This window comes from Rhinatrema bivittatum, chromosome 5 (assembly GCF_901001135.1).
Source record: "Rhinatrema bivittatum chromosome 5, aRhiBiv1.1, whole genome shotgun sequence".
NCBI lineage: Eukaryota > Metazoa > Chordata > Amphibia > Gymnophiona > Rhinatrematidae > Rhinatrema > Rhinatrema bivittatum.
In genome coordinates this window covers 352587486-352609849 of record NC_042619.1, presented here as the reverse complement: position 1 = coordinate 352609849, position 22364 = coordinate 352587486, and the positions used below count along the sequence as shown (strand labels likewise).

General features: G+C 44.5%; 1 protein-coding gene across 1 annotated transcript in view; it reads right to left on the bottom strand.

The window, feature by feature from the left end:
• GAS6 (growth arrest specific 6) overlaps positions 1-22364 on the bottom strand; it is a 103185-nt gene that overhangs the window by 41785 nt on the left and 39036 nt on the right. The window contains 4 exon segments of the mRNA XM_029604619.1: positions 8047-8169; positions 9838-9960; positions 15393-15425; positions 15428-15454. Coding sequence (XP_029460479.1) covers positions 8047-8169; positions 9838-9960; positions 15393-15425; positions 15428-15454 — 306 coding nt within the window.

Here is a 22364-nt window from a genome sequence, read left to right as displayed (position 1 = left end):
AATGAAATCATAAAGACTGCAACTACTCAAAATAGCTGCTAAATACAAGTTTCTTAGGGGTGCTGGCTATTACAATGTACTGATCTCTAATAGCACTTGAAGAATCAGACTTTAGAGTCAAGGAGAAGGGGGTGTAAAACTTTATTTTTAAAACCCAATGGAGATGCAGTACATGACTGGCAGCGACCTGTAATTTTCTAACAAGACTAGAGCAGCTTAACATTATCTAAAATAATGATTGCATGTTATAAACCGGGGCTTCCCAAAAACTGTGAATCGGGACTCCATATGGTGCCACACAACCCTTCAGCTGGGGGTCACAAGTCCCTCAAATAGCAGCAGGGGCCGGAAGCAGCAGCATTCGTAACGGAAGACGCTGCGGGGGGGGGGGGGGGGGGGCCTGCGAGCCAGCGCATAACTGGCGGATCCTGCAGTAGGCCCTGCCCTTGCATGAGCTTCTGTGGTAACAGGGAAGCCTTAGGAGGGGGGATCGGGGCTGCTGCGGGGGCCTGTGAGCCAGCACTGACCTGCATTACTAAATGCTGCTGCCATTTGCACATCTCCGTCGCACTTGGACCAGCCGTGAAGGGAGAGAAGGGCTAAGTGTGTATGGGGCCAGTGAAGATAACGCCCCCTATCGTCTCACCCACCACTGACCCTACTCCAAGAGGAAAAATGTTGTTCCTGGCATCATCCTGCCCTCTCTCTCTTCTCTCCAGTTGTCATTCACCTTCGGCCTAAAGGAAAACGTTGCTGCTGACCCTCGCCAGAACGGCTTAAGGGTTGGATCAGCCTAGAGAGGGATTGACTATGAAAGTTGAGAGAGGGGAAACGAAAGCAGATCCACTGGGGGAGGTAAAAGGAGCTAAGGGGGGGGGGGGGGTTCAGAGAGGATCATCTGGGCAAGATATGAAAGCTGGTGGGAGGAGATGAGGCAAGAGATATGGGATGGAGTGAGAGGGAGGGGATGACAGGATTAGGAGTTACAAGGCGGCCTTGGGGGGGGTTAGAGGTGATCAGGTGGGGAGGATACAAAAAGGGCTGGGGTCGAGAGAAGGTTCTCTAGAGGCCTGAAAAGAGACAGTCGACGTTGGGAGAGGAGATCAGCTAGACTGAGGGGAGGGTGAGAGTAGCATAGTTGTTGGAGGGGGGACTGTACCCTTGCTGATCTGCTTTTGTCATCCTCTGGGGGTCATGTGAATTTTGAAGCGCTGAAATAGGATCACGTTGGCTAAATGTTTGGGAAGCCCTGTTATAAACTGAGGACCAAGCTTTGGATTTTATTTGCAAAATATAATTTAAAAAAAGTTTGTGATAAAAGGACTGATTAATTAAAGGGCAAACGAAGGCAGAACAGCCGGTGGTGCCCCTAATGAAGGTCACATTTAATATTAGATTCTGATTGTTGACATTAGAGGAGTTGTGTGTATATGGTAAGCTGCAGACGAGCATCTGCCCATTTATATATCTTGAGCTGCACTGGTCTTCCTATTTCTATATATGTGGCTCAGTGGATGATTATCACATAATATTTTCTAAATAGCAGGGGGGTGGGTTCGGCTGGATTTTAATTTTCAGGGGGTTAAAGAAATAGAAGGCTGGGAGGGCAAAGTCCCTACCCACCGTCAGTGGGACCCACCATCAGTGGGTCCCATAACGAGCGCTGCATTCTCTTGTTGGGGGGGGGGGGGGGGAGGGGCGAGTTGGAGGGAACAGCATTTTTTTGTACGTCTCGCCTGCTCCTCTTCTCGCTATGTGAATTTTGAATCACACCAGCGGGCTAGAGTGGATCATGGCTGGACGGTTCCTATGGAGATTATTGGTTTTGCTGGGCATGTCGGCCTCCTTGTCAAGTAGAGGTACGTCTCTCTTCCTCCTCCTTTCTCCTTTGCCGTTCTCAGTTTCTTTTTGGTTTTGTGTTGCTCACCTGATGGCCAGAGCTTGCAGAGCTGCTGCCGAGAAGCAGGCCGTAGCAGATGTGATGAGAGAGAGCACTTCTGAGAGCCTGGAGACAGCTGGCTTGAGAGCGATGGTGAACTCCTCCCCCTCGACTTTTGATGGCTCCAAGGGATTTGAGAACAGGTAAGGGAGTACTGGCCTGGTAAAGAGGGGGGGGGGGGTGTGTGTGTGAGGGGGCTCCCAGATCCAGTTCTGAGCATGTCCGCTGATCAAAGTGGACAGAGGGTGATGTGACCCCAGTCTGTATGCTTGCCCTAGGCAGGTGTAGCGCTGCACAAGAACCGTAGGCATCACAGAGCAAGAGGCAACTGCGTGAGGTTGGCCAGCCGAATGTTCAGTCACAAGGAGGTGGGGGTGTTGCCAGGTGGGAAGGGGTTCAAACTGTGGGGAGCACTGATGGATATTGTTTGACAGGGAGGGGCTTGTAGCCTAGGTCAAAGGGCCAAGCTGTTACTGCAAGGAAAGGGAAAAAGGGAGGGAAAGGGATGCTGGTAAAATTAGCAGCCAGCTGGCAGAATCATTGCCTGTTACAGAAACTGAGAAACATAGGGTCAGATGAGAAGAGGTGGATTCTGGGTGAGAATGAAAATGCAGGACAGGGTGTGCGGAGAACTGGGGTCTCAACCCAGATGAGGATTTGGACTGGATGTCATGAGCTCAGTAGTGAGATGGGTTTATCAGTAGGTTGGAGGGGTATGCCATTGAGAGTTGGGTATGGCAGGGGGATATAGAGGATGCCAAGGTTGGCATAGTGGGGGTAGCTATGGATGAGGAACATTGGGTCAGTGGCAGGATTGATCAGGTGGTGAAGATTTGGAAGGGATGAGGGATATATGAGAATGGGGGAAATGTATGAAAGGGGGCATTTTGGGACTCAGATGTTTTGGGAGCATGATATGGACATTGTAGAGGTGCACAGGGGTCAAGGATGGTTTGTTAAAATGGCAGCGAAGATCGATGATGCAGGTGAGCCCAGTGTTTCATCTGTTATAGGGGAACAAGCCATGGATGAGCAGGCAGTGACCATTCTGCAGGCAGTATAAATAAATAAGCAAATTCCTGCACAGGAGATGGCAGGGCCAGGAGCAAGCTGGAGGTGTAGACCAGGTCATTGAAGTCACAACTGCAGCTCCTCATTCAGGTGAGTCTGGGGATGACAAGAGGGCAGAGAGGGTAAAAAGGTCAAGGGCTTGGGTCTCTGTCACCTTCCTCTTCATCACTTACAGAGGAGACTGCAAGACAAGATGCAAGTAGTGGGGCGGCCCAGGAAGCTCTTACTGAATTATGAGAGTGGGCACCGAAAGATTTGAGGAGCATTAGAAGATTTACATTATTGGAGGGCACGAAGGGTGGAAAAAGGAGAAATGAAAAAAAATGTAAGAGATGAGGAAACAAGCATCCAAGAAGGTGTCAAGGAATATTTCAAACTGGGTTCTGTGTTTTCTTAGGTTGGCTGGTACAGTTGGCCATTGTGACTCCACACACACAATATGGTTCATTGCTGGCGTATGTGGACAGTATTACAGGAGCCTGTAAGGACTCAATGGGTGGGGCTTGGTTGAATTATGATGAAAGGTTTTGTGGTAAAGTGAAAGAGAATCCTTTATGTTCTGGGGAAGCCAAGATATTAATTTATGGTTAACAGATGACCAATATGGGTCATACACCTGGGGGACAGGGCACATTTGCAAGTTCCTTTCATCCTTCACAGGAAGTGAGAAGGCTGAAGGCGGCGGTGGGGTGGGAGAGGCAAGCTTCTGTGTTGGCAGTCTAATAAATCCTCCTGCCTGTTTCTCTCAACTGCCTGTGGAGGTCCATCCTGAATTGAAGAGAGAGTGTTAAACACCCCTCAAGTGGGAGGAGGGGGCAGAAGGGGAAACCAGCTGTGATCTTTTGAGCAGGAAAGCCCCGACCCTGATTTGCTCGGGTGCTATGCAGACGTGGTTAGAGAAGTATTCGGATAAAGGCAGCGATGATTTTGAGGGAGGGGTTTTTATCAGGTTGTTACAAGGATCCAGGGTTTTGGGGGCGTGTAGTGCAGGATAAGCTACCATCTGAGTTGCAGTGGGGTAGGATAGCCGGTCTTGAAACACCCCTCCATTCAAGGCGACTCATTTGTCCCCTTTGGTGGTATTGCTGAAAGAGGAAGCCATCGGGTATAGGTTAATTTTGAATTCATCCTTTCCAGGCTAGTCTGTAAATGAATTCATGCCAAGGGAATTTTTTTCGGAAAGCTATGCTTCATTCAGTCGGTAGTGTTTTTTACTCAGGAGGGCAGCAAAGGGAGCGCTGATGGCTAAAACCTATGTCAAGTGTTTTCCATTTCCTGCCAATACCACCCTGATAAGCTTTCCACCATTGGTTTTCAATTGGGGGGGGGGAAGGGGGGAGATCAATTTTTCATGGATCATCTCATGCTCATTTTTCAAGATGTTCAGCACTTTCATGAATTGGGTAATGGTACAGTTAACCGGTGGAGAGTTCGTAAAACAGGCAAGAAAGTCACAGGAGAGAGCCTAGAAAAGCCTCACTGGAGCAAATGCAGTTCCTTATTGATTCTTTGGATTTTGCATCCATGAGAAGAGTGTTTATTAGACAGCTTTCAGCCTCAATAGCAAGAAATAAACCCAGGCAGCACTTTGTGTGTGTGATATGAAGCACTAGAGAGGAGTTTGGGGTTTGGGAGAATTTTGAGGAATCATTTAATGGTGTTGCTGGTGATGCAATGTGAAGAGGTTTCCAACAGAGACACGGAATTATCTTCTCAGGTGGCAGGTTCCTTACGTTTTGGGGGTGTATTTGGCAGGGAGGATGCAGTCAAGAACAAGGAATATCATTTTCTTGGAATGCTTTCCTTTAGTGATGGCACAGGTGATTTGGTGAGCAGGAATGAGGGGTAAACAGGTTTTCTTTTGGTGTGATAATGGGGGGAAGAGGGCATTTGCTTTCTTACGTCAGTTCTTACGTTCTTGAGTTTAAAATGGAACATTACGGCCAGGGTAGGGCACGTGCCAAGAGTAGAGAACTCAATCATGAATGCCCTCTTTCATTCAAAGTGGGAAGTGTTCTGAAGCTTGGGCTCCTCAGGCCATGTACTGGCATGATTTTGTAGCCGTCTTATTCATGGCTGCATTTATACTTGCCCAAAAAATGCAAGTTGGTGGTTGTTACATCAGGAGCTTTGCAGAGATCATCAGGGTTAATGGAGAATGTACAGCTGCCTGAAGGAAATATCATCTTGCACATTCGCCAGGATAGGGTGATTTGCCTGGTGGAAAGCTTGCTTGGATTACAGGATAGGGCATTCGTCTGGTGGGGGGGGGGGGGGGGGGGGGGGGTAGGCAGTTAAGTGCATAGCAATGGCTCTTCATTGACTATCAGTTTGCAAGTGTTCTCAAGCAGGTAATTCAGAGCTTGGGAGGGGACATGGATAGCTATGGCGCACATTCTTTCATGATTGGAGCTGCCACTGGCATTGCTCAAATGCCTTTTCAGGGTTGCAATCCAATGCATTGGGCATTGTCACTCAGTGGTTTTCACAGGGTACATTCATCCTGAAATAGGATATGGGGTAACTAGTGTGTAAGATTTGCTGATTAGGGCTGTGGGTCACTTTTTTGCACTGAGCTTTCAAAAGGGTTTTAAAAATTTGACCTTATGGAAACATTTGGGAATGACAGAAGGAAACATGAGAGTACAGTGGTTTGGCATTAATGGAATGAGATGGGACTAGCTGTTAGGGATGTGCATTCATCTAGGACGAAATTGTGCATTCATCAACGAAATTTCCTAATTCTTCCTGGTTCGGGGAGCCTGAAACCCGAATCCAAAATTTGAGTCCCCCCGAATTTAAAAGGCCCGAAGCACGGGAAATATGAAATTTCACACATCTCTACTAGCTGTTGTCCATTGTGTTTCAGAGTAGTTGAAGGAAATGGAAGCCTCAGAACCTATAGTTAATTTGGAGGACAACAACTTGAGGATTTGGTCCTACCATGAGTTCATAGCAGCAGCTAGGAAAGACTTGTGCACATTGATGAACATGATGCCTGGCAAGTGTCTGGGATTATCTAAAATTTGTTGATCAGCTGCTCTGGAGGAGAGGTGTTCAAAAGGTCAATAAACAGGTTCATGGATGGAACATCCTTGGCTAGGGAAGGGTGTCCTGGGTTCCATTGCTGAATGGAGTTCTCTTATTTATTTATTTATTTTTAACTTTTATATACTGACATTCTTGCATTAAATGCAAATCATGCCGGTTTACAGTGAAACAGAAAAAGCAGGAAAAAATTCCTTAGTCGAATTCTCTTATCCAACATTGGTGGTGACCTTTTCAACAACTCACTTCATGAGGCTTTGGAAGTAGTCTTTTTGCATAGCTTTTAGAGTCATGGTTTTGGGGGGAAGGAGAGTTAATGAAATGATTACCCTTGTTTTGAGGTGACTGATACAAGCCCCAGTTAGTTACCTATCAATTAGCTCAGTTCATATGTTATATGACTGATTTAGTGTTCATGTATTTGGGGGCGGGAGGGCTGTTACCCAAGGCAGCAGACAAGTCAACGTGGTCACCAACCATGATGGGTCATGGCAGCCTCGGAACCTCAGGGAGGGGGGGGGGGGGGAAGGGGCTATTGGCGGCTGGCTGCTGGGTCAAGACAGTAGCTGCCCCAAGGTGAGGGAAGGGGTGCTATGATGCAAGAGTTTTGGATGATGATTGGTTAATTCTTGGGCTCATCTTTTTGTCAGACAAACTGTAGCCTTATTTAAATCCATTTGGAGGTGCATTGTGTGTGTGTTTGTTTTTTGGAGGGACAGAAGTTGGAAGGGAAGCCAAGAATGTCCCATGTGCCTATGCTACTTTCTTAAAACGAAAATTTAGAAGCAGTCATGTTTTCACTAGTCATATTTTATTTTTATTTCTAATATTGTGAAGAAAAGCTTGAAAATCAATTTTCACTCTTTTTGACTTTGAGGGGGGGGGGGGGGGGGGGGGGGAACAAAAAAAACCCCACACATGACACGCACCCTCCATACAACCAATCTGAGCTTTACTAAAGCCTGAATTGCATGGCATTCTTAGCCATAAATTTGGAAATGTTTCAGATACTGCAGGTCATTATTCAATAGCCAGTTCTCAGATGCATGATTTAATTAAGAGCAGAAAGTATTTGCTAGCACTGTTCAGTCTTCCCTGTCTTTTCACTTCATAGGAGATTTTTCTTTCACGGCTTACAGGAGAACACAGTAGCTGATATATGTGCACAGTTCTCAGAGGTTTTCCTAGATTATTCCAGAACTCAAACACCCTACACATCACATTCACATCATATATTATTGTTAAATTGAGATGTTGGGTTTACTTTCCACATTTTTCTCCTTTCTTTGTTTTCTTTTAATTAAAAAAAAAAAATGCTTCCATGAACTCCTGAGTACTTTGGCTGATCAAAATTTAAAAAGTATAAAACCTATCGAGTCCTATAAAACATGCTTTTTTTTTTCAGTTTTTTGGTTATAAATGTATACATGAATTGTCTAGGCTCCACCGAGTACTCTCCAGCTATCTCAAATTTTTTTTTTAAAGAAGGGAACGGCATACACTAATTTAGGTTTAAAAGGGCAATCTTACTCTGTGGAAGCCCAAAGCTGGCCGCAGAAGCAGTGGTGCTACAAAAAAAAAACAAAAATCTTAGAGGATTCCTTATGAGCAGAGGAATAACCTTGTGGTTGAAGCTGTCCAATAAGAAGATCTTTGACAGATGGAAGAAACGGCTCCAGTTCAAAAAAAAAAAATAAAATTTGATTTTCATGAAATTTTATAGCATTTTACTATCAAAATATCACCACCAACCATGTTCGCTAGGATGATTCAAGCAATTGATGTCTATCCCCAAGCAAAATGCCAAATTCAGTTTTGAGCACTTGTAAATTAACAGTAAATAAACTGAGATTTTGAATCTAGGAATCTGAACAAATATTCTAGAGTAGACACAGACTGGGCTGCTGCAAGATTTTGTTATTACTGGAACTCTTCTTGATCCGTGCCCGACACTAGTTAGACAAATTCAATCAAATGATGTAACTCACCGACACAGGTTCTTTCGTTGGGGAGAAGCGCATAGCCGTTGTGGCACAGGCAGTGGTAGCTCCCTGGCCTGTTGACGCACATCTGACTGCAACCACCGTTCTGTAAAACGCATTCATTTTCATCTGCATGTAACAAAAACATTTGTTACAGGGCTTTTTCCTTCAACTAGCCAACCCGTGCAGCAGTCTCGACTGCAATACAATTACCATTTATAGCCAACTCAAGTTTCATATTTAGGGCTTCAGTTTTGTAAAAAAAAAAAAAATTCTGAACTAGATAGATGGTTAAATACTGAAGACAAATGGCCCAGTACTGCAAATAAAAACAACTAGGGGGAAGCATACAGAGAGCGTGACTGCAGGAATGTTTTTCAGCATAGATTGTAGGAGGGCGACGTGTGGGCAATTAGTGCTGCTGTAATGCTGATCGCACCATTTCAGAAACCCTCCCTCCCCACAGCGTCACGGGGATGGCAGGAAAACGTACGACTGCCTTTACGTTCCCTAACCTCAGCCAAGTTTGCAAAGTGGTCATCCTGCAATCTCTCCCCCTCCTCCAACAGAAATTTACCACCGCACGGCTACAAAGCCAAGTCTGCGCAACTTTTTCTTTTTTTTTTTTCAAGTTAAAAAAAAAAAATCTTTCCAATTTGATTCCAGCGGCCCCTTCCTCAAACCTAAACACATTTGTCTGCTGCCTAGAGGCTGCACTGAGAAGGAGGAAAAATCCTATACTTCAAAATTATCTCTCTCATGCTTTAACTGTTCACAATCACCGTCAGAACCTCTACATTAGAGGTGTGCATTTATTTTAACCAAACGATTTTAGCCATGTGAAAATAAAATGACTGCAAAAGGAATTTGTGTGCAGGGATGTGGTGTGCACATGGAATATAGGTATAAGGTATGTATGTATGGCTATGGGGCATGTGGAGGTGATGCATAGAGGGGGAGTGGGGCTGTGTGTTGATATAGTCAGGATGTATAAGAGTTTCTGTATACGGTGTATGCATCTTTTGGTGCCATCCTCAGTTATTTTTTCCCCTGTCTCTATTGGTGTTATTCTGGGGCCAAACAGCTGGAAGGGTGGTGAGGGGGCTTTTGATTCCTACTGAAAGCAACAGGGATTTTTTTTTTTCTTTTTTAAAAGGTTCGGTGCTCTGCAAATACAGACCCAGTATTTCTAGTTTCCAAACTTGTCCAGTTACATTTTCTTCCTGCATGCCAAATTTGGTGAATTTCTGTCACTTTTTGGGAGAGTTATTATGCCTAGACAGACAGACAGACAGACATTGATTCCGTTTACACACGTTTTCAACATTCCATAGAATGGAAAGTATACAAATATATAATTTTTTCAAAACGGGAAGCAAAGGGAAAGGGTATATTGGTCTCTGTCTTATAGGGTTTTACCTCCATGTTCACTTTTTTTTTTTTTTTTTTTTTTGCATACTTCCAACATTTTGCAAAATTAGAGATCAATGGAATATAACAGAACATGTGAACAAAAAAAAGCTTTACTGCCTGAGCAACGAGCCAAAATATTTTAAATGCTTAGTTTTCAATGTGAGTTAAATAATAAACAGAATCAACTACGCAACATTGAAAAATATTCATTCTCACTGCTGATTTGTAAAATCATAATTATAGGAAACCGATCAGAAGAATACTTAGAGAAAATCTCATTTCTATTAAGGATCAGCAGAAAATGCCTCGTAACGTGGTTTTTGTATCACCAAGAAACCCCACACTGCAAGTAAACAGCTGTTATAATATGTAAATTATATCTACCAAAATCGCATTTTTTCCCCTTCCAGCCTGTCCTGCATTGACAGTAGAAGTCCCCCCTTAGATCCTCACAGGATTTTGTTCCATCTTTGTGGCATGGATTCGGGATACACTGATTTGGTAAATCTAATTAAGAGAAAAAAAATAAAGTTTGTACCAAGTTAATATGTATTTTTAGCTCATAACTACCAAGTTCAGTTCAGACATGAAATCTGAGGACCTGCATGGCACTTTAGACATGCAAAAAAGAAATCCCTAATCACCCATTGGCTTATAGGTTCATGCACAAGTAGCATCCATAGGGGATCTCTAATGTCAAAGGTTTCTGTAAGGATTAGGTTCTAAAAAATAAATATTTTGACAATTGTTCAAACACATTATTAAAAAGTGGAAATGTAATACTTAAAAATTCATTTAACTGAAGAGCATACAGAAATGTTTGCAGCAAAAAAATATCAATTTACAACCTGCTCTAGGTAAATAACTGAATAATTCTTAATTAGGCTATCTGCTCTTTTAGGATAAATTCAATGGAATCTGAAAATGACCCTCAAAGGAGAATTTAAAATTGGGATTAAATCTGATTAAAAAGAAATCATTTTTTTTCGCTTGCTCGTGATACTTGTCTTATTTTCTATTGAAATTTTCTTGTGTTTTGAGTCCTGGATTCCTCTATTGCTACTGACTTGTAGGAATTGCCAAAATTATTTCTTTCGTTATCTTCTTGAAGAGTTCTTACAGTTTCCCTTTTTCCGTTGCAAGCAAGCTACTCGAATTTAAAATAAAATAAAAGTTAAATGCAAATTGGCCCAGCCAGTCTGCGCAGTATTTCTTGTCCACACTGCTAGGGACGTATCCCAGCTGCCAACCACAGAAGCGTCACTTTAGTAGAGCATTCCTTATCCAAGTCAGATTTTGCTGTTTTCCTCACTGGTTTCCTTCCATCCTGATAGATAATCCTGTAAATTCCCTATTCCAAAACCCAGAACCCAACTTCCCAAGCTCTGTAATTATAAAACTGTTATAAAATCTGGCCAAACATTCAGCCACTGAGATCCCTGGATCTTTGGTGGTCAGTACCCAAGTCACCATCAGCTTTCTGGCAAGGACACGGTTGGTCTCTGAGAAGTTGTAATCTAACTCAGTTACTCCCATGGCCTGCAGTGTCACTAGGCATCTTTTATCTGCCCCTTCTTTTCTTTTCATCATCCCTCCCCTCTGCACAAGTAAATGAGGGGAGAGTTGCTTGCAATACTGCAACCTCTCAAATCTTTCTCCATCATTATCTATATTTGTCCCTAGCAAGCTTTAAAATTCCCAGTACTAGCTTTCACCGTATCTGCTAGTAGGTTATTGCAGGCATCCTTTCTTCTGTAACAGCTTCACTAATTGCCGTTAACCAAATGTTTTCAATTTGCGGTTGCCTTGCCCATTCACAAAATGCAAGAGATTGATCCAAGGTAATGAATCAATCAGCAATTGCACATTTATAACCAAAGAGGCCTCCTAGATGTACCTTTGATTCACCAGGTACCAGCTTGCAGACGTAAGAGACTTTGTCACCAACCCTAACCTATGGAACTTGCTACCTCTTATTCAGATGACTAACATATGCAGACTTTTAAAAAGATGTTGAAGATGCATATATTTTGTCAGACATTTGAGGGATAGCTCAGCTTTCCTCTTCATGACTTTTTCACTTGTTTGTTATTGTCCCAATATTTTATGTTTTATGCATTTTATTTTTTGTGTCTTGATAATGGTTAGTGGCCTATCGCCGTGAATAGGTGACATAAGTTTCTGAAATAAATAAAAAAAAAATAGACATCATGCTAATGCTAAACTCATGGTACATTAAAGACCCACCACATCCACCTAATCTGCTTATCTTTTATTCTTCTATGCATCCATCACCCTTTTGGCAGGAAAAACAAATCCAACGTCCTTATTTTACTTTCTATGTATTCCAACCAGGCTCATATTATGCCACATACGCCCATGTTGTGGAACTTCTATTCCATCCTGCACTCCGAGAGGTTGCTGGAGTAGCGAGCTCATGTCTGCTCAAAGTCAAGCAGACTAGGAGGACACTGTGGCACTTTGAGTTGGTAGTCAGTGGATAAGGTGTGAGGTTTTTTTTTTTATTTGTACCCTTAATTCTGGAGGGTTGGCCCTCACGGCCTAGTATTTCCCCAGAATAAGGGGGGCAGTTTACCCCTCTGGTGGGGTTGCCTTGAGGGTATCCATGGTTATTTAAGTGATTTCAGATGTTTCCATTTTGGTATTTTTCTTCTCTCTGCATCCCCTGCTGTTTGCTCATGGAAGGAGAATCCCCTGGCTTCTGGGAAGATCAGGATAAAAGACCTGCTGTTTCTATCTCACATGCAGTGGATGAACAATGGTGTCTTGGGTTGGAGATTTTTTTTGTAAAGACTTTCCTTTTGTTTTGGGAGAAAGTTTGCTGTCATCCCTTCCTTTCCAAGAGCAAAATTGGCAAGAAATGTTTCCTAAAAGATCTCAGGTTCCCATCTGGTGAAAAGAACAAGGAGTAAGAGTATCATCTGGGGTCCTCCCCATGGGAGTTTTCATGCCAGAAACAGTTCACGTTCCCAAACTTTGCTATCTGGACAAAGGTTTTCGCCTTCAGGCATTGGATTGGCAAGGAACTGTCCAGTACACATCTGGGATGCTTACCATTCCCATACCCCGGAGGGTAACATTTCAGGACCTCGATACCGAGGGATTTTCACAGAGAGACCTTGGTATAACAACTTTGGGACATGTATATATATATATAAACAGAAATAAGGGTGCATGATGCCAGTTACCTTGGAAGACCTGTACTAGAGTTGGAACACCCATCCCAAAATGAGTTGCAACCATCGAATAGGTTCACCCCTGCACCTTGGGCCCTGAAGGTCTATCCATGCCCCATGGCTGTTAGGCCTTAGCACCAGGACCGAATGTGTCCCTTGCCTTTTCAGAACATTCTGGAAAAGGAGCTACACTTGCATGCTGTGCACCATGTATACCCTTATGGTAACTAAACATCTAGATTGCACACGTAAAAGTATAAATTGAACAGTTCTTTTAAACAAATCTTTGAGTCAATGGGCATGACCTTACATTTTATTCAAAAAGTGTAAAAATAAGACCAGAAAAATCATGAATTAGTTTAAAAGCTGCAGAAGATACGCAATTTATATTTACAGAAATCTGGAAGATACAATTTAATGCTTAACTTAAACAGAAAAAAAAATAAAAACTTAGCAGCAAAATCTCAGCCAAGAAAACAAGATGTTGGCCACACTATTCACTAGGGGGCAGATTTTATATACTTGCGCGAGCGCGAACAAAAGTACGCTGGATTTTATAAGATACGCTCGTAGCCGCGCGTATCTTATAAAATCCGGGGTCGGCGCGCACAAGGGGGTGCACATTTGTGCAACCTGCGCGCGCCGAGCCCAGCGCGCGCTGCCTGTTCCCGAGGCGGAGGGAACTTTCCTTCGCCCTCCCCCCACCTTCCCGGCCCTATCTAAACCCCCCCCTTACCTTTGTCGGCAAAGTTGCGTCTGCTGAAAGCAGGCGTAACTTTGCGCGCGTCGGCCGGCTGCCCCGCTCCGTGGTCCGGTCCCGGGGGCTGCTCCGGAGGCCGCAGCCACACCCCCCGGCCGAAACCACGCCCACGTCACCGCCCCCGGAACACCACACCCCGCCCCTAAACGCCGTGTCATCCCGCCACGCCCCCGACAGGAAGCCCCGGGACTTACGCGCGTCCCGGGGCTCTGCGCGCGCCGGCGGCCTATGCAAAATAGGCCGCCGGCGCGCAGGGGTTTTAGAATCTGCCCCTAGGTGCACTACATAAGTTCTAAAAGAAAAATTGTAATAGAATATTAAAGCAAAAGAAAAATCTATGAAGTACCTTATGACTAGACACAGCAGTCAGTTTTGCAGCACTGTGTTTTATAGAAATTACAAGCCTGTTTGGATTTTTCCAGATATTACCCGTCCCACGCAGAAATGTAGGAAAAGATTTCTTCAAATGCGTCCTGAGGTTTTGGCTATGGGTGCTAAGTTTAATCTTGGATTTCCTTGTCAATGTATTATAACATATCAAAGTGTTAAACGTGTATATTTTGATCCGGTACATTTGCGTTCATATTTGGATTCTCGTCCCTCGGACGATATTGTCTAAGTGTATAAACTTCGATTTACGGCATTTATATGTAAATGGTACAGTGACAGCCTCTCGATTTAATCAATCATTTCCGCTGAAAGGAATCTGCTCTTATAATTTTGCATCTTGGAGCCTCCGATTTTTCCTTAATATTACAAGTGAGATATATTACTGGAATAAGATAATTATTTAGAGTACATTTTTGCTTGTTAAATTCTCTCTTGTATGTTTCCGTAAGTCGTAATGCTTATTCATTTGTTGAAAATGCAATAAATATAAAAAAAAAAAAGGAAAGAGGAAAAAGTTAATTACACATTAAAGAAGGTGAACTCTTGTCTTTTTAGTTTTGAAATCTGTATAGCAAAATGCAGGTTTGTTCATATGTGCTCATTCCACTGTCCTAGTGGACAGGACAGCTGGGAAGAAAAGAGAAAGTAGCAAAAAGGCAGAATATAAGAAAAAAAAATGATTGAATGAAATACTCAAGTAAAGAAAAACAGAGCAATTGTCAGGACACATATACAGCTTTTTGGCATGTGCATGCCTCCACAAATGCAAACACAGCATGAACTTACAGCTTTATCTATAAAAAAAAACACAAATTAAAAAAAAGTACATAACATACAAAACCTGACACTGCAACAATTTTATAAACACACATGTGCCATGACATTTTTCTGAAAAAGATACTTCAAGAATTTTCTGTTTTAAGAACAAACTGCAGTGATGTGAGAGCTGATAACTTGGATGTCCCCCAAGAGGATCCCAATGCATTTCACAGTTTAGCATTTATGAAATAAACATGCAGCCATTCTTGGAAAAAAAGATGACTCCTGATTTCTGAAAAGAGAACACTATATACTATCTTATAAATATCGAAAAGGTGGACAAGCTGGCATGTGCAGGCACCACAGGCATCTAATAAAAGTGCAAAAATTATATTTTCACTGAAGATTTAGATTTATTTTTTAAATGTGGCAATGAAAAAAAAAAAAAAGTTGCCACACCGTAATCCTATTTATGCACGACATCAGCACAAGATAATACAGTTCTTCCACGGGATACGGGACGCAATCCAAGGATTTCCTTTCCTCCACGAGTTCAGATTTATTAGCACCGCTAAACATTTCTACGTCAAAGGTTTACCGTACATCAGATGAGAAGAGTTATTCCAGCTGGCTGCACGTGTTATTTCCAGGAAACATGGATATTTATTAACACACACACATACACACACACACACACACACACACACACATACACACACCCTTTTTTATGGGAAGCAGAAAAATCTTAATTCAACTATCAAGAAAACAAAGTAGCATTTGTCAAGAATTTACATTAAAATATCTTTAGGAAAAACAAAAAAACCAAAACTTACTGTGAATACAAGTAATGAGATTAGGACTTTTGTGTACGGTGACCCAAACGTGGTAATACATTCTGCAGAAGAGAAAACATTTTTATTATTACCTGATAGCTGGCACAGCACTTAAGTTGTCATGGAGCCAACCGGTTTTTGGTTTTTTTTTGTCAGGGGTTAGGAGGGGGGGGAAGAGGATTTGAAGAATCTTTACAAAACAAAAAAAAACAAAAAACCCAACCTAAAATTACTGTCCTCCAAATGTCCTGAAAATTCTTTCCAGATAACAAAATGTTTTAGCTTTGATGCACTGCAGGGAATTATAATTATATATAACCTGTTCAAGCACACAGTTTTTTAGATTATTCCACCAGATGCTCTCCCCAAAATGCAAAAACCCTCAGCTGTTTTGCAAAATCTAGCACTTCGGAAATGCTCGTAGAGGCTGCAACCAAAAGGCACGTTAGCATCTTTTAATGTTCCACGTCTTGGTTTATTAAGTTAACAGCTATTTTTCCATCCCTTGCCTTTTAAAAGAAGAGAGAGAAGTTTCAACGTGGAATGCAAATCATTGAAATGTTAAAAATATAAAAAATATAAAAATATATTTTTTAAATCAGATTTTTTTTGCTAGAACGTGCACCACTTGACAGATCTTTTTATTCAGTCCACCTGCCATTTTAAGATGCTACACGTATAAAAGGTAGTTTTGCTATGGTTCCCTGCAGACGGGCAGGATGAATCAGCCACGAAGCGGGTGATGTCACCTAATGGACCTTACCTCTTTAAGCTCATGTGGGAATTCCTGCTTGGGCCGTTACCTTGCGAGGTCCCCCCTCAGTCGATTTTAGAGCTAAATCTAGCTAGGCAGTCGGTTCTCCAGAAGGGTGATCAGGCAAGGTATTTAGCATGGCTAATTCATCCTGCTGTCTACAGACGCCACCATTTACAGTAAAAGCAAGCTTGCTTTCCTCCGTGGACAAGCAGGGATGAACTAGAGCCAGGACACGTGGGGGGAGAGTCCCAAGCTGAAAGCTGCAGCAGAGTATTTACTTAAAAGCAACCTGGATCCCACCGGGGTGAACAGGGATGTGCAGAACTTCAGGTCCAAATTTACTGTCACTTTTTTTTTTTGAAAGACTGTCTAGATGGGGGATGAGATGTAAAAGGTGGGGACAGAGGACAGAGTTGCAGCTTTGTAGATGTCCTCAAGAGGTGCAGCTCGAAGATGAGGTACCCATGCAGCCACAGCTCCAATTTGATAAGCCCTGAGAGGAGTGTAATCCAGGAGTGGCCACCCTGTGGCTTGGGAGTCACACGTGGCTCTTGCCCTCCTGGCCACGTGGCAGCTGAACACCACTGCAGAGGACAAGAACGGAGAGAGAGAGGCTGGAGCAGGGAGCATACACACAGTAGAAAACTTGTCCGCATAGCGCTGCTGACTGCTGCAGGAACAGAAAACCTCCCTCTGCTCATCCCTGCTTTGCCCCTTCTGCTCTGTCCGCAATCCAGCACTGTAGGGACAGGAGGAGGAGAGGCGGCGAGGCCGGAGCCGACAGGACAGCAAAGAAGAGCCAGTCGGGCTCCCGGTCTTCGCCCTACCTGCTGCCTGGGAGTATAGGGCTCTCTTCTCTGGTGCGCTGGCTTATGGGGGAAGAAACTGCTCCGAAACAAGCAGATCCCCGTCTTCCCAAAAACTTAGGATTCAGCTAACACAGCAGAAGCGGAGGAGTCACCCAGAGCTCCTGCTGGGCCAGGATGATTTGTGCAAGGAAACGACTGCTGAAAGGGATTAAATGTTTGGTGGGGGCAGCGTGAGAAGTGATGCCCCCACCAAGGAAGGTTTAAGGGATGTAAATCTTGGGGGAAGAGCAGGGCAGCGGTGGTGAACACTTCTGGAGGAGTGACATGAATAGGGAGGAAGATTGGAAGAGCTTGTAGAGGGATGAATGTTAGGAGGAGGAGGTGATGAGTGCTGGTCTTGCTGGGGTCAGCACAAGGAGGAAGACAATGCTGTGGGGGAAGATGAGGAGAGGATGAATGTCACCTTCCATCTACCTGAAGCCAGTGCGGCACCTTATTCCTCCCCAAAGTTCATATCGCCAAGAGCTAAGGGTCAGGGGAACAGAGGGAAGGGCAGGGGACTCAATTATGATCTGGAATTTGTTGCCAGAGGATGTGGTTAGTGTAGTTAGTGTAGCCGGGTTTAAAAAAGGATTGGATAAGTTCTTGGAGGAGAAGTCCATTAACGGCTATTAATCAAGTTTACTTAGGGAATAGCCACTGCTATTAATTGCATCAGTAGCATGGGATCTTCTCTTAGTGTTTGGGTAATTGCCAGGTTCTTGTGGCCTGGTTTTGGCCTCTGTTGGAAACAGGATGCTGGGCTTGATGGATCCTTGGTCTGACCCAGCATGGCAATTTCTTATGTTCTTATGACTGGGCTAGGGCAATGCATGAGAGAGCCATTCGGGAGAGCATTGTGTGTGTCAAATAGTGTGTGTGTGTTGGGGGGGGGGGGGGGGGGAGTTACAAGAGACCCAGGGATGGGGTAGAAGAGGTTCAAAAGAACTGGGAGAATCGTAGTAGGGAGTTGCAAGAAAGTCAGCGGGGGGAGAGTGTGTGAAAGAACAGAGATGGTGAGTGGGGGGGGGGGGGGGGGGGGGGGGGGGAGAGAGAGAGACCTAGAAAAGATATTAGGGTGGGACTGGAACAGAGGCAGTGATGAGGGTATATGTGGGAGCCAGAGGTGGCCAAGAAAACTAGTGACGGTGAAGGGGAGGAGGCTGGAATGGTTAGGAGGGATGGTGGCATGGGAGGAGAGTGGATTGGGTATTGAGAAATACTAATGGGGGGGCAGGGTGGGAGACGTGAGAGAGGAACAGACTGACGGGAGGACTGAGAGACTGGTGGGGGGACAGGTTTGGAACAGGCCGGCAGTTATCAGAAAGAGAGATACTAGCAGGAATGAGGGAAAAGGGGAATGCCACGGGGGACTTCCCCTACATGCACAGCAGTTGCTAGACTTGGTACTCAAAACTCACAGACTGACCCAAACGGGCAGTGAGATGCACCCCCCACCCCACCCAATTTGGTGCAGGCAGTCGCCTTGCTTACCACCCCTCGTGCCAGCCCCTGCTCCTCAAAGGGCACCCTCCCATCTCTTGAAAACGTAAGGCTCTTTATTACTGTGCATTCTGACGCCTTGGCTCTTGGTGCATGAAAGCTTAGCAACCCCTGGTCTAATCTGCTAAACCAGTCGGACAACATATGTTTGGCAACTGCTGTGCCCAATCTGTTAGGACTGTTAGAGATGTAATCTTGCGAGGCCTGACGATGCGGCAGAGGTTTTTTTTTCTGTAGTAAGCTCGAGCTCTTTTGCAGTCTAACAAAGGAAGGGCCTTCTCACCCTCATGTGCATGTGGTTTTGGAAGGAATGTAGGTAACAAGATGGCTTGATTAATATGGAAAGCTAAGACCATCTTTGGTAGAAACCGTGGGTGGGTGCAGAGCACCACTCTATTGTGGAAGAGCTGCGTATAAAAAAAGAGAAATAGTGAAGCAAAGCCTGGAGCCAACCTACTCAACTGGCTGATGTGATTGCCAGAATAAACAATACTTTTCCTGTGAGAAATCAACACCAATGGTTCAAAGGGAGGTTTTATTAGTTGTGGAAGAAGCATGCTCAAGCCCCATGATACAGGTGGTTTTACAACTGGAAGTTTAGTATTCCATAAACCTTTCATGATTCTGGACACCAATGGATGTGATTGTGAGAGAAGCCCACCACAAAGCACAGAAGGTAGCATTGGGAGGGATGGATAAGAACATGCCATACTGGGTCAGACCAAGGGTCCATCAAGCCCAGCATCCTGTTTCCAACAGTGGCCAATCCAGGCCATAAGAACCTGGCAAGTACCCAAAAACTAAGTCTATTCCATGCTACCATTGCTAGTACTAGCAGTGGCTATTTTCTAACAGGTGTTCTAACAGGACAGCAGGATGTCAGTCCTCACATATGGATGACATCATCAAACATTTCCTCTGTTGAGGATTTAGATTTGTATTCCGCTTTTTGCACTTTTTTCAGCACTTCAAAGTGGATTACATTCAGGTACTGTGGGTATTTCCCTATCCCCAGAGGGTTTACAATCAGACAGGCCGATTCAGTAAAAGTCGCGGGCCACTCTCCTGTGCGTGCGATTCGGTATTTAAATGAGGGCCCACGGTAAAAAGAGGCGCTAGGGACACTAGCGCGTCCCTAGCGCCTCTTTTTTGACAGAAGCGGTGGCTATCAGCGAGTTTGAAAGCCAACGCTCAATTTTACCAGCGTTGGTTCTCAAACCCGCCGACAGCCACGGGTTCGGAAACCAGACGCCGGCAAAATTGAGCGTCCGGTTTTCAACCCGCGGGCCGATTTTAATTTTTTTTTTAATTTTTAATTATTTTTTACTTTGGGACCTCCGACTTAATATCGCCATGACACTGTACACTTTCCCGGTGCCGGCAAAGGTCGGCGTTAATTTCTGAAAGTAAAATGTGCGGCTTGGCTGCACATTTTACTTTCTGTATCGCGCGGGAATGACTAATAGGGCCATCAACATGCATTTGCATGTTGTGGGCGCTATTAGTTTTGGGGGGTTGGACGTGCGTTTTCGACGCTATTACTCTGCACTGTACTGTATCGGCCTGAGAGTTTGTACCTGAGGCAATGGAGGGTAGAGTGACTTGCCCAGGGTCACAAGGAGCGACAGCGGGACACGAACCCTGGTCTCCTGCTTCGCCGCCCACTGCTCTAACCACTAGCCTACTCCTCCACTCAAGTATATACATATAGGTATCCTTTAAATCCAGGACACACATCCTCTCCTCCCTGTGGATGAAAGGGAGAACTGTGTGAAGGCAGTTCCTTTGGAGTATATACTTGTTCAGGCTTCTTAAATCCTGGATGGCTCTCAAACCCCAGTTTCCTTGGTGATAAGGAAGTAGCAGGAGTAGGACCATGGCCATGATGATTGGGTGGAGCTGATTTTATTGCCCACTGATTGAGGAGAGACTCCACTTTGAGGAGCAGCTGCGTCAAGCGATACAGATTCAGATTGAATGCAAGGGGTATCCAAATTGCACAATTTTCAGAACCCAGCAGTCTCTACTGGTGATCTTGTGCCATTCTTCTAGATAACAATGGATTCTCCCCACTACCAAAGAAGATAGCTGCTGGGTTTGAAAAGTGGTCAAAAACTTGGTCCAAGCCTGTTGTGCTGCTTTTGGTTAGCAACACTTGTTTTGCAGACTTTTGAACTAGTAGTTGTTGCTGTTGCAGAAGTAGCAACAGAATCTGGTACTGCCAGAAGCAGCATCTTTGAAAGTACAACCATCTTGAAGCCAACTGTTGCTTTAGGTTTGTGGAGAGGAACTGGACCACCGCATTTTCCTTTGAGCAACCATTTCTCAGAGTTTGTCCATGAAGAGATCTCTGAGGCGGAAGACATCTCACAAGCTACTGGCTCTCTGTCAAGCCATCCTGCACGCTCTGGATTGAAACTGGAGAGGCAGACTGTTCTAACGAACGCTTCATACACTCCTCCACATATACAAGTGGCTGAGGGTATGCAGAACCACTATCGCCAAGCAGAAGAAGGGCTTCAGTTTTTGCATGTAATTGTGTACTGGCCCACGTAAAACTGGTGAGCAGAAATGTATGCATTAAGCATGGAGCTCTGAAACACCTTTTTTGTCAAAATTATCCAGTAGCCTGGAATCCTTCCCTAGTGGAATATTTGAACATTTGTTTTTTTTTTTATTCTTAAGAGCAGATTCCACCACAGCTGAATGATGTGCGGGTGTACTGTTTCAAAACCCAGTCATTTTTTAACTGTCTACTTGCTACTGGGGGCACAGGAAATTATGTTCCTACATACGAGCCGATACAGTTAACCCGCCATTGGACACGCGTTTTCCCTTACTCCTTATTCAGTAAGGGTCGGAAAACGCGTGTCCAACCCGCCGAACCTAATAGCGCCGATAGCCCTATTAGGTATTTCCGCAGCCAAGCCGCACATTTTACTTTCAGAAATTAGCGCCTACCCAAAAGGTAGGCGCTAATTTCTTCGGGCACTGGGAAAGTGCACAGAAAAGCAGTAAAAACTGCTTTTCTGTGCACCCTCCAACTTAATATCATGGCGATATTGTCGGAGGTCCCGAAGGGTAAAAAAAAGTAAAGAAAAAAAATTTGAAGTCGGCCCACGGCTGTCGGGTCGAAAACTGGACGCTCAATTTTGCTGGCGTCCAGTTTCCGAGCCCGTGGCTGTCAGCGAGCTCGAGAACCGACGCTGGCAAAATTGAGCGTTGGCTGTCAAACCCGCTGACAGCCAACGCTCCGGTCCAAAAGGAGACGCTAGGGACGCGCTAGTGTCCCTAACGCCTCCTTTTGCCCCCTTCTACCGCCGGGCCTCATTTAAAGACTGAATTGCGCGCACAGGCGAGTGGTCTGTGCGTTCGCCCACTCTCCCATGGACTTTACTGAATCGGCCCGATAGTTTGTAACTCTTGCAGAATACTAGACTGGAATGGCTGCAGGTGCCAACAAAGTCTCCAAAATCTGGAGGAGCCCAAACACTTTTGCACAAGGATCCTTGTCTTGACACACACTGAGCCTGAGTGCCTTGTCCAACTTGACCAGAAATCTGGAGCAAAAGGGCTTCAGGTGGAGATGAGTGTTCCAGAAGTATAAGTAAAGAATATTCCTGTCAAAACCTTCCTCAGCACTTAAAAAAGAGGGGGAACACTAATCCAGGACCACAATGAAGCTTGGATTGGGAAAAAAAAAAAAAAAGACGAATGGGCCTTATGCAGCAACATCCAAGCAGGAATTCCCACATGTGCTCAGTAAAGCAAAAAGCACTACAAGCTTAGAGAAGGATCCATTTGGCACTGTCAGATGATGTCACCCACACGTCATGGCTAATTCAGCCCTGCTTGTTGACGGGG